Genomic DNA, 13377 nt, shown 5'->3' with positions numbered 1-13377 from the left:
CACTATAGCTGGATTAGAGAAAATTTGCATTAATCCAACATCCATACTAATGGGCCACAGTTTGAGTGATCCTATAAAAGGAGGTCTTTGAGCCAATCTCAAATCTACTAATGATAGATTCCTCATTTTCATGCACTAGGTCATCTTCATAATCCAATCCCTATCTATGGCGTCACCATCTTTGTTTATAGCTCTAGCATTTATCATTCTTATTTATTTGAATCTCCATGTGCAAAGTGGCTCGCACGTGCTGGGGTTTTCCTTCTCCTCTCCTAACCATGATAAATCATCTGAAAGGCCTAATCAGATACGAAGAGGCAGATCATGTACGTCACTTATCTAAGGCAGCAGTGCTTCTAAATTTACAAAAAAATCTCTATGAATGGTCATGATTCATGGGCATGCATTATATTACCCTCACTAATTAGATCATGACATTAAATTTCTTAGAAATCGATGTTTTCTTCCTTTTGAAACTGAACCTTCCGTGACTTCATTACATCATCAAAAAACTCTATAAATGGGATGATCTATGACCAATAGTGATGAAAAATCATTTTAATTAGTATAAAATCAAATATTTAACATACTTTAAATAACATCAACATTGAAATTTAATAAGTTATTAACTTTATGATTTTATGCCTAATTTTCTCGTTTATTCAAAGTTAATTATTAATTTGACTTCATACACAATTGGTATCTGTTGTTGGACTGAAAATGCTTTAATATTTGATAAAAAATCATCCATATAATACATGTGCATATCATTAATAATCATTTTATGCATGGTAATGATAGAAATAAAGTCCTTGCATTAACATTATTCACGCATTGATATATTTCTCTTTTTATGTACATCAATTTTATGTAATAATTTAAAAATAATATACGTGATGTAATCCCAAAGTTATTCCGGATTTTTCTTGAGTCAAATTTATTTTTTAGCGTTTTAGGAAGTTTCCAAATTCTTATAGAGCATATTTTATTAATAAATGGTTTTGACGATGAGTATATAATTAGAAGGGAACATTTTTACTCAATTCAAGAATTAAAGGCTTATTGTAGAAGGGGCTAGTGATTATTAGAAGAGGAGGATGTGAAAATAGGTTTCGCAGCTGTCTAGCCTGCAAACAGATAATTCTAATAGACAGTTGAAGCAACTTAAGGTTATTGTGATCAAGAATGAGCTGAGAGAAATTTGTTATAGCTTAGTTAACCTGGATTCAAAGAAGAATATGTGTAAGTGTGCAGAACACATCAGCAATAAGTTTTAATTACATGACAAATCCAAGCTATGGGATCAAAATCATACAGTAAGGTTTTTACAGCAAAAAATGATTGTATCTTTATGTTTCTCTCCTTGATGTGCAATGATAGACTCTGTTCGTTTAAGACCGTGTGAAAACTGTGCGATACCTTAATGCATGTGTTTGTGGTCTATAAAAATTTGAGATATATCACATGTTTGTTTCCTCTCATCTAAACACAATTGCATCTGAATAAATCAAGATTTGGGGGAAGAACCAGAGCTTGAACCAATGTTTTTTTCCATGAAGACAACTTTTTAATTTTAATTTGTAATTAATATTTATATATACATTTGATAATAATAATATTAAGTTAGCAAATCTATTTCATAAATTTACACCTTTATCATTTTGACTGGAAGGCAACCGAAAAAATTTCGATCGTCCATTTCAGTCTGATTTCTATCTCTAACACTTTTCTGCGTCTTTCATCTAGAAATGTGATAATATGATTGAATTGTCACCAACCTTCTGGCAATTGAACTCGAATTCACTGGGATGGAAATTCAATATTTTATAAATTAATCTGAGATTATTGAATTAGTCGAGGGACTTGATCTTAGAATAATGATACTTATCCTTAATAAATCCATCAGCATCCAATTAGCATTTATCGTACTTTAATGTACTCGATCCCATTAAGCAAGTGATAACATGCATCCATAGTATATACATATATATGAAGGCTATCATTCTTTCGTGCATTTAATTAATTCCTTTAATTTATATGATTATTTATTGTACATATTCTCACATTATTATTTTAACAGGTGTAAGCAGAAAATATAATGTATTAAACGAAGCTCAAATTTGTTATGTTTAGTGCAAAAAACCTCAATATAATGCTTTTGGATTTCTGAAAATTTAGACATCTATTTAAAAATATATAAAAACCTAAATTATGTTAGATTTTTTCACCATAGTGCGTGAATTATGTTTGTATAGCACATGGCTTGAAAGTATTACAAGATAACAGAGTGAGATCCCTTAAAAAACTTCCAGAATTCAATCTGCTTTTGGTTTTCTTTCAACAGAATGAAGTCTCACCGTGGTTTTTATCTTGCTATTATCTTAATATCAGAATATGGATTTTGGGTTTTCTTTCATCTGGAATAGATTATGCTTTTGGTTTTCTTTCATCAGAATGAAGTCTCACTATGGTTTTTATCTTGCTATTATCTTAATATCAGAATATGGATTTTGGGTTTTCTTTCATCTGGAATAGATTATGCCTTTTGTTTTCTTTCATCAGAATGAAGTCTCATTGTGGTTTTTATCTTGCTATTATCTAAATGTCAGAATATGGATTTTGGGTTTTCTTTCAACTGGAATAGATTATGCTTTTGATTTTCTTTCATCAGAATAAAGTCTCACTGTGGTTTTTATCTCGCTATTTTCTAAAAATCAGAATCTGGGTTTTGGGTTTTTCTTTCAACTGGAATAGATTATGGTTTTGGTTTTCTTTAAACAGAGGGAAGTCTTACTATTGTCTTAATCTTTGCTATTATTTTAATTTCAAAATCTGGGGATAATATGGATTATTCTTCTTGAATGAACTTTCCTTGAAAAAACGTAGTATATTCGTTAGAACAGCTTCCAAATCTACTCCATTTTCCCGCATTCTTGGAAGGATCAACCGGAAATGGACAGAAAGACGCAGAGAGATCCCGAGGAAATCGCAGATTCAAAGATGGGATTCAGAGTTTCTCAGAGAATTCATGCTGTGGGAGATCCACAGAGAACTGGAACAGTTCGCTACGTGGGCTCCGTCGAAGGTTATGATGGCTGCTGGGTCGGCGTCGATTGGGATGACGGGCAAGGCAAGCACGACGGTGCCGTCAATGGCGTTCGTTACTTCTCGGCCAAAGGATCGACTACCGCCTCTCTGATCCGGCCCAGGAATCTCAGTTCTGGGATTGCGTTCATGGAAGCCCTTCGTCTTCGATACCGAGGAGAATCGACCCGTGAAGAGGAAGGTAATTTTTTTTTTACCTGTATTTGATTGAAATCGACTAGCGAAGTTTCAGTAAGATAGATTTGCTCGTAATTTTGCTGTTCTGATGATTATTTGATTCCTTTTTCGTCGTTTTTGTAGAAGAAATGTACGTCTTGTCGTCGAGTAATCATCGGGTATCTGTTCAATTTCCGGGGAAGGAGATGGTCTGGAAAAAATTGAGCAGACTCGAGGAGTTGCAGGTTGCGTCGCTATGCCACATGGGGATCAGCTTTGTTGGACAATCAATCGAAATCTCCTCTTCAGTTCCAAGTAGATTTCTCTTGAGTTATATGTTTTTTATGTTCTCTCGACCGATAATGTCATAATAGTTTAGATTTTTCGAATTCAAGTCGACGCTCTTATTGGTTCTTTTACGGTCTTTATATGCATATCATGTATTTTTTTGTCAAAATTATGGGAATCTGTTGCGTGATCCTTCGTAGAGATGATAATATTTAAAGATAAAAAGACGGATAAAACTCGGAGAAGAATAAAAGAAGCACAGCTGAGTAAAATGTGTAATGACTATCTATGATTCTAGTAAATGCCGTCGACTATCGTAATGGATCTCATTGCTGCAGATTTGAAGGTGCTTGATCTGACAGGAAACCTGCTTTCAAGCTGGAAGGTACAACATCTTTTTTCGGATCTTTTATTTTTATTCTTATTCATTTTTAAGTGTTTACTATTTTTAAAGCGACGACCGGTTGAACACAAAGGGCTAATATTATAGAGAGTGAAAGTAATATTGTTCATCCAAAATTTACCTTTTCATTAACAATCGTTTCCTATTCTCTGTTACTGCCATCTTTCGCAGGAAATTTCTATTATTTGTGAAGCCATTCCAGGTCTTCAAATTCTTCATCTCTCTAGCAACCTTATGGAAGATGATCCGATCATTTTCACCCCATCAGAAAGCCTTCACACCTTGGTTCTGAATAATTGTGGAATTACATGGGAACTGGTATTGACAGTCGCTAATGTGTACCCAGTTTCTTTGTTTTCCAAATTTATTGATTATTTCATCGTGGTAAATTCACTGCTTATTGGCGCTTCTTGATTGTGTCAAGTAGGTGGAATCACTCAAACAGTCGCTTTCGAAAATTGAGGAGCTTCACCTCATGAAAAACAGATTAAAGGCGTCCACACTGACTTGTACTCCAGGATTTGATCGGTTGAGAATCTTGAACATGGAAGATAATTGCATAAGCTCATGGGATGAAATCTTGAAGCTATCTCATTTAAGACGGTAGATCAAGAATCAGATTCCATCTTGATATATCTTGTCAAGTCTTATGTTTTTTCACTGAAATTTTGATGGTGATTTTATGCTAGACTTATTCGGTTTATTGGTTCAGGTTGGAACAGCTGCACTTAAACAGGAACAAATTGAAACGCATATTTTATCCTCGTTCTCAAGAAGTAACGGTTCCCTTTGAGAATTTGGAGTGCCTTCTACTCGGTCAGTTTCCTCTCTGTTTTCACAATTTTGTCCCAAAAGCTGTTCTTATATCTTTTTTCGCGAAACATTGTCCAGGATGGAATGAGATAGAAGATCTGGCTTCTATTGACGCGTTGAGTCTTTTCCCAAAATTAAAGGTAGCGTGTTTTTTCTTCTTTGGGGTGGCGGAACTATGATAGCTTCGCTCTCCTTGAGTGATGTGGATTTTTCAATAAATAAAGTATTCCTGAATATTGTGTGTATGACATAACTAAAACGTTTATTTGCTGGCTCGTCTTCTATTAGAATTAATAATTAATCATTTAATGAATTTTTTTGTGGAGATATTTTCTGACCCATCTAATCTGAGGATCTTACCTTTTATTCTTATCTACTTTGGTCGGTCTCTTCTGAAAAGAAAATCAAGCAAAAACTTCAGGCTCATGGGTTATAAGTTATTTTCCCCATATGGCACGATTAATATCTTTCACTTGAACCGAGGCTGGATTTAATACTGTTATATTGAATACTGTGACACCTTGAGGCTTTACATTCATCCGGTGCCTTAATAATCGTTTATGAGACGAAATCATTTTAAGAGGGCTCTAAAAACTTGACAAAACATGGAATAAAATCCGAATAAAAGGATGACATTTAACGCGGACTCAATTCATGGAGTTAAATATGATGGTCCTTCATTCTGGTCTAATCTTCGTGTGATTATGGCTTATGGATTATTATGTGAGATCCCCCACGTGCACAAATAATTAAGAAAGGTTTCGAAAGAACGCTGCTTGGATCCTCCCAGCGTTCTTCAATGCTGCTCCCATGTGTGAGGTAGATACTTAAGAGGATGAGTAGAATCATAAGAAACATAAAGTACAGAGTAATTATCCGAAAAATGAGTAATGCAAGTATTGCCAGAGTTAATGTTGTTCATCATAAGATTGGGTTAATTATTCATTATGTGTCAATGATCTTTTATTATATCTCCTCATTTTCCAGTTGTTTCTGTGAAGGATGTGAGGCTTTCTGGGAATCCTGTAGCTGACCCGGCCAGAGGCGGCATACCGCGCTTTACGATAATAGCACGTTTATCAAACATTATAATGCTAAACGGCAGTGAGGTAACTCCTGAGAAATTTCTCAAAACTTGTGTATTTTATCTTTCTTTTCTGATTAACTATCGGTATTATTGTAGGTAACATACCGTGAAAGAAAGGAGGCCGAAATTCGGTACGTCTGACGATAATCTTTTGTTTTTCCTGAAAAATAATCTCCTTTTTAATAATTTATTTTACAGGTACGTTCGTCTAGTGATGACAAAGGAACAGTTTAATGATCCAGAAGAGATGGAGAGGGCTCATCCGAGGTAATTATGATTTTTTTTAATAAAATTGCATTGCCTGGAGATAAATGCATATTAAACGTAAGTTCTTCTAGACTCTCAGCATTGAAAATTCAGCACGGAATCGATGATGAAAAACCACAAACGCAAAGTGCAGGCGCAAAAAAGATGGCTTCAGAGCTGATATGTGGGGAATTTCCTCAACTTTATATTCGAATACATGAAATAAACTTTCTCTTTGAAACAATTTTCTCTTTATTTTTTCAGCTCTCACCCTCAAGTGTGTAGGACCCTCCATGGGAGAAAAACCCCCTTCAATTAGGAAATTGCCTCCTTCCACTACGGTACTGCTGCCTTGTATTAAATGACACATTCTTGTATTAAATGCACTACGGTACTTTATTAAATGACACATTCTTGCCAAATAATTTCAGGTTGGGAAACTTAAAGTTCTTTGTGAGAGCTTCTTCAAGCTAAAATCTATCAAGCTCCTTTTATTCCTCCAGGAAGAGGTACTAAATCCTACGAAACCTCCAAATATTCTCAATTAATAATTATTAGCCAAAACTATAAGAACTCAGGAGATTCCTCTTAGGGTTCTCCATTTCCTCTTCTTCTGGACGACGACTCCGCCACTCTGGTGGACTTTGGGATTGGGACTGGCACTACAATCCTCGTTGATGAAGAGATGCCCTAGCTGGGCATTGGGTCAAGGTCAAAGTCAACGACATCACAGCTTTGACCCTGTTGCCCAATTTTACTGTTGAAGGGCAAAAACAAAAACTGACATGTATGAATTTTGGGTAATCTCTGAAGCTTCATTAAGAATGTGTCGTGAATGTTTGAAACAATGCCGGTCAACGCTTATATTTATAATGTCACGGAGGGGGTACCGTTGACTTCTGGTAACGGTCAACCCATCTTGCCCAGTACACTTTACATGTATTCTCTCTCCTTTGACTGAGAGCCTACTCGATGTCTTTAACTGCATCCTGCAAGAAAGTCAAATTCCGGGTCAGAAACATGCAGAAAAGGTCAACCAGTTGAATTTTCGTACCTTGGCCAGACGCGCCACGTAAGCGGCCGCGAGGGCGGTGGCGACGAGGCCGAGCCCCAGAGTCAGAAGCTGGCTACTGCCGCCGGCTAAACCCGCCTCGACTTCTTCTTGCTAAATAAATAGATGTTTAAAATTAGATTAGATCTCAAATCTTGCATTATAAAGTGATTATAAGGCATGAACTCACTATAATGGCCCTGCCGAATGCGCCAGCGCTAACATAAGCCCATGTCCCAGGTAGCATCCCTAGCCAGCTACATCATGAAATGAAATAATTAGACAAACTTAGATGAAAAACTTAGATCAATGGTGGATTTGCTCACCTTCCCAAAACATAAGGCACAAATTTGACCGAGGTCAGTCCGTAGAGATAATTGCCAAGGGAGAACGGAAGCAAAGGACTTAACCGCAGAAGGGTAACAACTCTGAACCCGTTTTCTCCAATTGCTTTGTCGATCGCCATGAATTTCTTGTTGCCCTCCACCAGTTTCAGAATTCTATCACGAGCAAAATATCTGGCTATTAGAAACGCTCCGGCGGCTGCCACCTATACAAGTAATTTTACATTTTGCAGAAAAAAAAATTAGTATTTTGAAAGAAATGTGAAAAAAATATGATCTTGATGATCTTACTGTTCCGCTGATTGAAACTATGATTGTGCCCACGAAGCTCCCGAAGAGGAGACCGGCAGACATTGTCAAAGGAATTGCCGGGATAGCAAGAATCTGAAGAAAGAACACAAGAACAAGAAAGAAATAAGAAAGAATGATAGAATTTGGAGGTGGAAAGATGGCACGAAAATTGGATTTTACTTGCCTCCAGACCCGCATAGACGGCAACAAAAAGAGCATAGCCTGCCGGACCATAACCTATACTCGACAAGGAAGAGATGTTAAGATAATTACGATGAAATCTCTGATTTCATCAATAAATGAAAATTTCTAATCGATGTCGATGCCCTATCCAAGAATTTGGGGTTTTCCCTGATTCCATTAACTGCTATCTTATTGGTACAAATAGAATTCCAATATTGATTCGATTACCGGTTCCAATCAAGGTAATAACGGCAAATTTCTATGATTTCTCACTTTTTTGTGTTCTCCCAGATTGCTTCTGAAACAGAAGTATCTCGCGCAATTCAACGGATTCGAATTCCAAATCTAGGGTTCCTAGACTGAACGAAGATCTTGAAATCTCTTACTTGGACAGACCTTCGATGAAACTGGAGAACTGGGTGAGGAAAGCGTTGATCTGATCCTTATACACGAATCCAACGGCGCCGCAACCGCCGACGACTCCAACAAGCAGCAACCCAGCCAAGATCGTGCCCTTGACAGCGCCATCTCCGCCCAAACCCGCGTCATCCTCCTTCGTCACCCCGTCATCGCCATTCCTCTTGCTCGAGCTCGCGAATTTGGGGCTAGGAGAGGCATCGGGAGTCTTCTGGAGCGTCTGCTTCTTCCTCTCCCGGAGAGAAGACAAGGGTTTGAAGGAATTGAAGCGTCTCGCTCTGAGGCGAAAGGGCGAGGAAGAAGAAGGAAAGAAGGCCGAAGAGATGGCGTGGATCGCTGAAGAAGAAGAAGAAGAGGAAGAGGAAGAGGAGCAGGCCAGGCAGGGCCGCCATTGGAGCATCTCTGCCCTGCTCGAGCTTGGAATCTGGCGATGAGACTCGGTGGAATTGCCATTATAGCGGAGCTCGCTTCTCCAGAGGACTTAGCCGCGGAGGAGGAGACTTGTCTTTCTGACTTGAAAGAGCCACGTTCTTCCACGTGGCGTCTTCTCGATCAGTTCTATCATCTTCCTAAGGCTCACAATCGACGGCCCAGATCATCTTTTCCATCCGTGAAGACCATCTCTTCACTCGGTAAGAAATCGACTTATGTAATACGCATGGCTTTCTACTATATTAGTTTCGATGTATGTAATACGATATTCGATATCCGGATATTGGTTGCTACAGTATCGATATCCGATATCGTTATCCGTCTTCGATGTCATCATACGCCTCCGTATCTCGAGAAGGATGAGTTGGATAAAGGATTTCGATGTCCAACATGGAGTGGTTGTAAAAATACATTTATTTGTTGAAGTTGTCATCGTGCAATGATTTGGAGAGAATTTTTTAAATATAGCTCGTAAAAATATATACAGTTTTCTTCCATATGGGAGAATAGGATTCAGAGTCAATAAGAGAATTTTTAAGTTAATTATTACCTCGTTTAACATAGACGTCTCAGAATTTTTGTTTTCTTCCATATGGGATAATAGGACTAGGAGTTTAAACTGTGAATCCTATTATCCCATATGGAAGAAAACAAAAAATTGGGTGTCGTTGATGTTAACATCTAAAGTCATGTTCATCATTGATTATTTCTCTTGCTATCGGATATCGAAATCCGGATACCGGTTCCAATATCCGGATATCTAAAGCTGATATCCAGTGTCTGATATCTGCCTCGTCTATACCTATTCGATATCCGTCCCGATATCCATTTTACACATGTTTGTCGATGTCCGTATCAGACACTGTCCTGATTTTTTCTGGGTATCGTATATCAGATACCGGATATCGGACGGCCATTCCCAAGTTTCTACTTTACTCAGTAAGGAATTATTTATGTATATGGTTCTCCAAATGTATTTGTAAGCTATGGTTTCTTCTATACTAGTTCTCTACTTGAAATGTATATGTATGCGTATTGATTATCTTAGTAATTAAATAGAGCTAGTTTATGACTTTGCATTTCTAAGCACTCGGTTTCTTTGTGATAAGTAACATGGCTTTTAACCATCAGTTCGTGAGAAATCTATTGCTCTTTGAAAAAAGATATTTTCCTTTGAATCAACAGACATACCAGTACGAAGTCTACATATAGGGTAGTTTTTTTTCGATTGCTTATATTTTTTGATTGATAAGAATATTGTTAAGGTTCTTGTAGTATTGAGTATAGGCATAATGTATCTTTTATAATCATATTCATTATTGCATGCGAAGACAAACTCAACGTCTGAAATAATGAATTCAAGAGTTTGAAACATCATCTAGTTAGTAAGCATAAAATTTTGACTTGCCATAACTCATAAAAGATAATTTTAGGAGCATACTAGACACATGGCCCTGTGGCAATAAATAATAAAAAAGTTATTAAATTTGCTATCATTATTTAAAAGAATTATTTCGATGTCACATCTGAAGCTTCAGCAAGGTGTGGGACCCACCAAGACACGACCAATCTGCGCCGCAGATCCTTTCGACTGAATTTATATGGAAGATATTTTAGAATTACAACCAATCATTAAAAATAAATACAAATTAAACAATTCAGACAATTTCGACGAAAATATCTTCTCGCCGGATCTTCTTGTGTGTCAGGCCACGTGGACCCAAGTGTGACACGTGGAAAGACAGACGCTTTGGTGTAGCACCGCCTTATCCTGAAAATAGCCACTTTCGAGCGGTTCCCCTGTCCCGCTGTCACTCTTTAATTAACGTGCTCTACGTTCAGCTCCCTCGATCTTCGTTCTTCTTTGAGCTCCACCCATCTATCTATCTCTGTCGATCTCAATCTCCATCTCGATCTCCATCTCGATTTTGATCTCCCGATCGATCGATGGAGGAAGATACAGGATTGCAGGAGTGGGAGTTCCTCGCAGTCGGCGATGGCGAAGACGATCTCGGCCCTGTGAAATCGCAGGATGGAGGAGAAGGATCGATCAAGCACGATTACTTTGCCATTGAGGCGAAAATTTTGCGACAGAATCATTCGGATGAGGGTAATTCAGCTTTGATCCAGGAAAGGAAGCCAAATCGGGGTCTTCATTTGCAGGAAGAACATGGCGGTGATCTCTGCGCCCCGGAAGAACCCCCAATTGCCACAGGGCCATGTGGCCGCGGCAGCGAAATTCTGCAGAGTAGTCCTCCGGAAGAGGGCCATTCAGCTTTAATCCAGGACTTGATGCCTAGTCGCGGCCTTGATTTGAAGGAAGAACACGGCGGTGATCTCTGCGCTTTGGACGAATCCCCAATTGTGAATTCGCAATTAGAATCTGTTCTTGAAGTTCCTGCAGAGGAACCCATGACCGGTGAGGGTAGTATGAGTGTACCCTTTGCTGCTTCCAGGAGATTGCCAATTAGCAGAGGTGAAAATTCATGGTTTGTGTGGTGGAAATTACCGTTGGAGTTGCTGAAGTTCTTCGCCTCAAGGATTAGGCCAGCTTGGTCGGTCACAATTGCCGCTGCTCTGATGGGAGCTGTCGTGCTGGGCAAGAAACTGTATAGGAAGAAGCCCAAGATCAGGCGCATTCCTCTCAAAATCGCCGCCAATAATGAGGTGATTGTTCTATGCTTGCTCGTTTGCCTTCGGATTCAAAGTTTTTGATCTAAACATATCGTTTCTGTCCTCTTCGACGAGGTAATTCTCTCTGCTATTGATTTTGATTTTTCTTCTGCGAAGATATAAATTAGTGCTATAGAATCCTTTGTATCAATTGCTCGAGCTAGATTTAAAAAAGGTAAAAAGAAGTCATCGAGTATTCAGTGCAGGGTGCCACAGAGATGTTTTTAGATCATGCATTAAAAATTCTCCTTTTTTTGTTTTAATGCGTTTATAATCAAGCCAGAATCTTCCGTTTCATTTCTTTGCAACCGTAATCTCACATACTCAGAAATGGTACCTTCAAAAAAGAAAAGAAAGAAGAGATTAGTTCATCCTTGTTTTCTTCGTGCAATCGGTTGGATATGGTTCTCTTATCCATCTGGTCATTATTTTTTAAAACATTGGACTAGTTTTATTTTCTTCTCATGAACTTGATTTATAATAGCCAGCCGACTTGTACCGTCTATCTTCTGATTCTCTCTCTCCGAAAAGAAAGTTGGAAGAGAACACGCCGATTGGTCACATGGGATTGGCGCTTTTATTTCATCTTGTTTAAACATACAAAAGCATGAAGAAGAAGAAGAAGATGATGACTAAGATGATGATGACGACTAAGATGATAATGACGACTAAGATGATGATGACGACTAAGATGATGACGACTACTAAGATGATGATGACGACAAAGATGATGATGATGATGATGACGACAAAGATGATGATGATGATGACTAAGATGATGATGATGATGATGACTAAGATGATGATGATGATGATGATGACTAAGACGATGATGAAGATGATGATGATGACGAAGATGATGATGATGATGAAGATGATGATGATGATGATGATGATGACAATCATGATCTGATGCCATATTTGGAAATCACTGGTTTATGGTGGGCATTGACAGGTTGCTCCATTTACGGTGCCTGTGTCAAGGCTGAGTGGAGTAGTTTCAGCAGTGAAGCGGATGCCTGACATCCGAGCCTCGTTGCCGACGGCGGGGGCGACTCCATGGCCAGTAGTCGCCTTAAGATGAGCACCTCATCTCTTATCTTTGAAGGGGTCGCAGGTATGTTGTTTAACTATGAGGAGGAACAGAGGTTGATGCCTAATTCTACCTGCAGACATCTTTTGCAGCTTGAAGTGTGGAAAATATTTCCCTTCCCCAGATTTATATATTTCATACAGTGTGTAGCTTGTTGCCTCAAAGCTTTGCTCATCCTTTTCCAAGGAGTGGCCTCGGGAATGGTTGTTTCACCTTGATGAAGAACACATTATAGTCCCTTATTCTAACAAGAGAAATATCTCAAGGAGAAGCCAGGATAATACAACCCCCTCCCCCCAAATATTGCTACATTTCATGGAATATTTTTAGCCTCTTGTTAAAAGCTTTACTCGTCGTCTCTTTTCTGTGAAGTGGTCTTGAGAATGTTTATTTCTGAAATATAGCTGGGTGGTTTCGCTGATATCTCAAAGGTCAACATCTTTGGATAAACCAAATATTACCAAAGTCCGTTGCAAGTTCCTTTAACCAGAAGACAGACCTTGAAAGCAACTTTAGATATAAGCCTTCTGGGACTCACTTCAATGTGCCAGTTCCAAGGGCTTTATCCCCACTTATTGGCATGATGAAATATAAAGCCTCTTGGGTAAAATTTTAAGTATGATCATTATATAAATATAATAAACTCGGTCTCTACACATGCCCACTTATATGTCTCAACTTCATGATCAGTTTGATTGAATCCCTTCAATTGGGATTCCAACTGATAACTTTGAGGCAAGATTAATATATACATTCACTGGAAAATAAATCAACTATCTCCCACTGGGACTATAT

The 13377-nt window shown here is 38.2% G+C and overlaps 3 protein-coding genes across 4 annotated transcripts; 2 read left to right on the top strand and 1 right to left on the bottom strand.

Annotated features, from left to right (window-relative positions):
* The first annotated feature begins 2888 nt into the window (after positions 1 to 2888).
* On the top strand, positions 2889 to 6923 carry PFI (tubulin folding cofactor E / Pfifferling (PFI)). Its single transcript, XM_078578005.1, has 14 exons — positions 2889 to 3286; positions 3406 to 3576; positions 3888 to 3934; positions 4124 to 4270; positions 4380 to 4555; positions 4665 to 4768; positions 4844 to 4905; positions 5767 to 5874; positions 5949 to 5983; positions 6051 to 6119; positions 6191 to 6282; positions 6363 to 6439; positions 6530 to 6607; positions 6691 to 6923. The coding sequence occupies exons 1-14, from the start codon at positions 2953 to 2955 to the stop codon at positions 6790 to 6792; spliced, it is 1602 nt and encodes a 533-aa protein (XP_078434131.1). The 5' UTR covers positions 2889 to 2952; the 3' UTR covers positions 6793 to 6923.
* A 13-nt stretch (positions 6924 to 6936) lies between these two features.
* On the bottom strand, positions 6937 to 8863 carry LOC144705377 (uncharacterized). The gene is made up of 7 exons (XM_078578006.1): positions 8364 to 8863; positions 7969 to 8021; positions 7785 to 7877; positions 7476 to 7699; positions 7340 to 7406; positions 7153 to 7263; positions 6937 to 7087 (listed from the first exon to the last, which is right to left on the bottom strand). The coding sequence occupies exons 1-7, from the start codon at positions 8782 to 8784 to the stop codon at positions 7064 to 7066; spliced, it is 993 nt and encodes a 330-aa protein (XP_078434132.1). The 5' UTR covers positions 8785 to 8863; the 3' UTR covers positions 6937 to 7063.
* A 1792-nt stretch (positions 8864 to 10655) lies between these two features.
* LOC144705268 (uncharacterized) lies at positions 10656 to 12953 on the top strand. Of its 2 annotated transcripts, XM_078577859.1 has the most exons (3): positions 10656 to 11483; positions 12445 to 12606; positions 12662 to 12953. In XM_078577859.1, exons 1-2 carry the CDS (start codon positions 10764 to 10766, stop codon positions 12571 to 12573), a joined length of 849 nt encoding a protein of 282 aa, XP_078433985.1. In that variant the 5' UTR covers positions 10656 to 10763; the 3' UTR covers positions 12574 to 12606; positions 12662 to 12953. The 2 variants fall into 2 exon arrangements, with proteins under 2 accessions (XP_078433985.1, XP_078433984.1); XM_078577858.1 differs by having other exon boundaries at positions 10657 to 11483; positions 12445 to 12953.
* The last annotated feature ends 424 nt before the right edge of the window (positions 12954 to 13377 follow it).

The sequence above is a fragment of the Wolffia australiana genome, chromosome 7 (genome assembly GCF_029677425.1).
Source record: "Wolffia australiana isolate 7733 chromosome 7, ASM2967742v1".
NCBI classification, from domain to species: domain Eukaryota; kingdom Viridiplantae; phylum Streptophyta; class Magnoliopsida; order Alismatales; family Araceae; genus Wolffia; species Wolffia australiana.
Note: the sequence above shows the minus strand (reverse complement) of the source record. Positions and strands in the feature narration are given on the sequence as shown.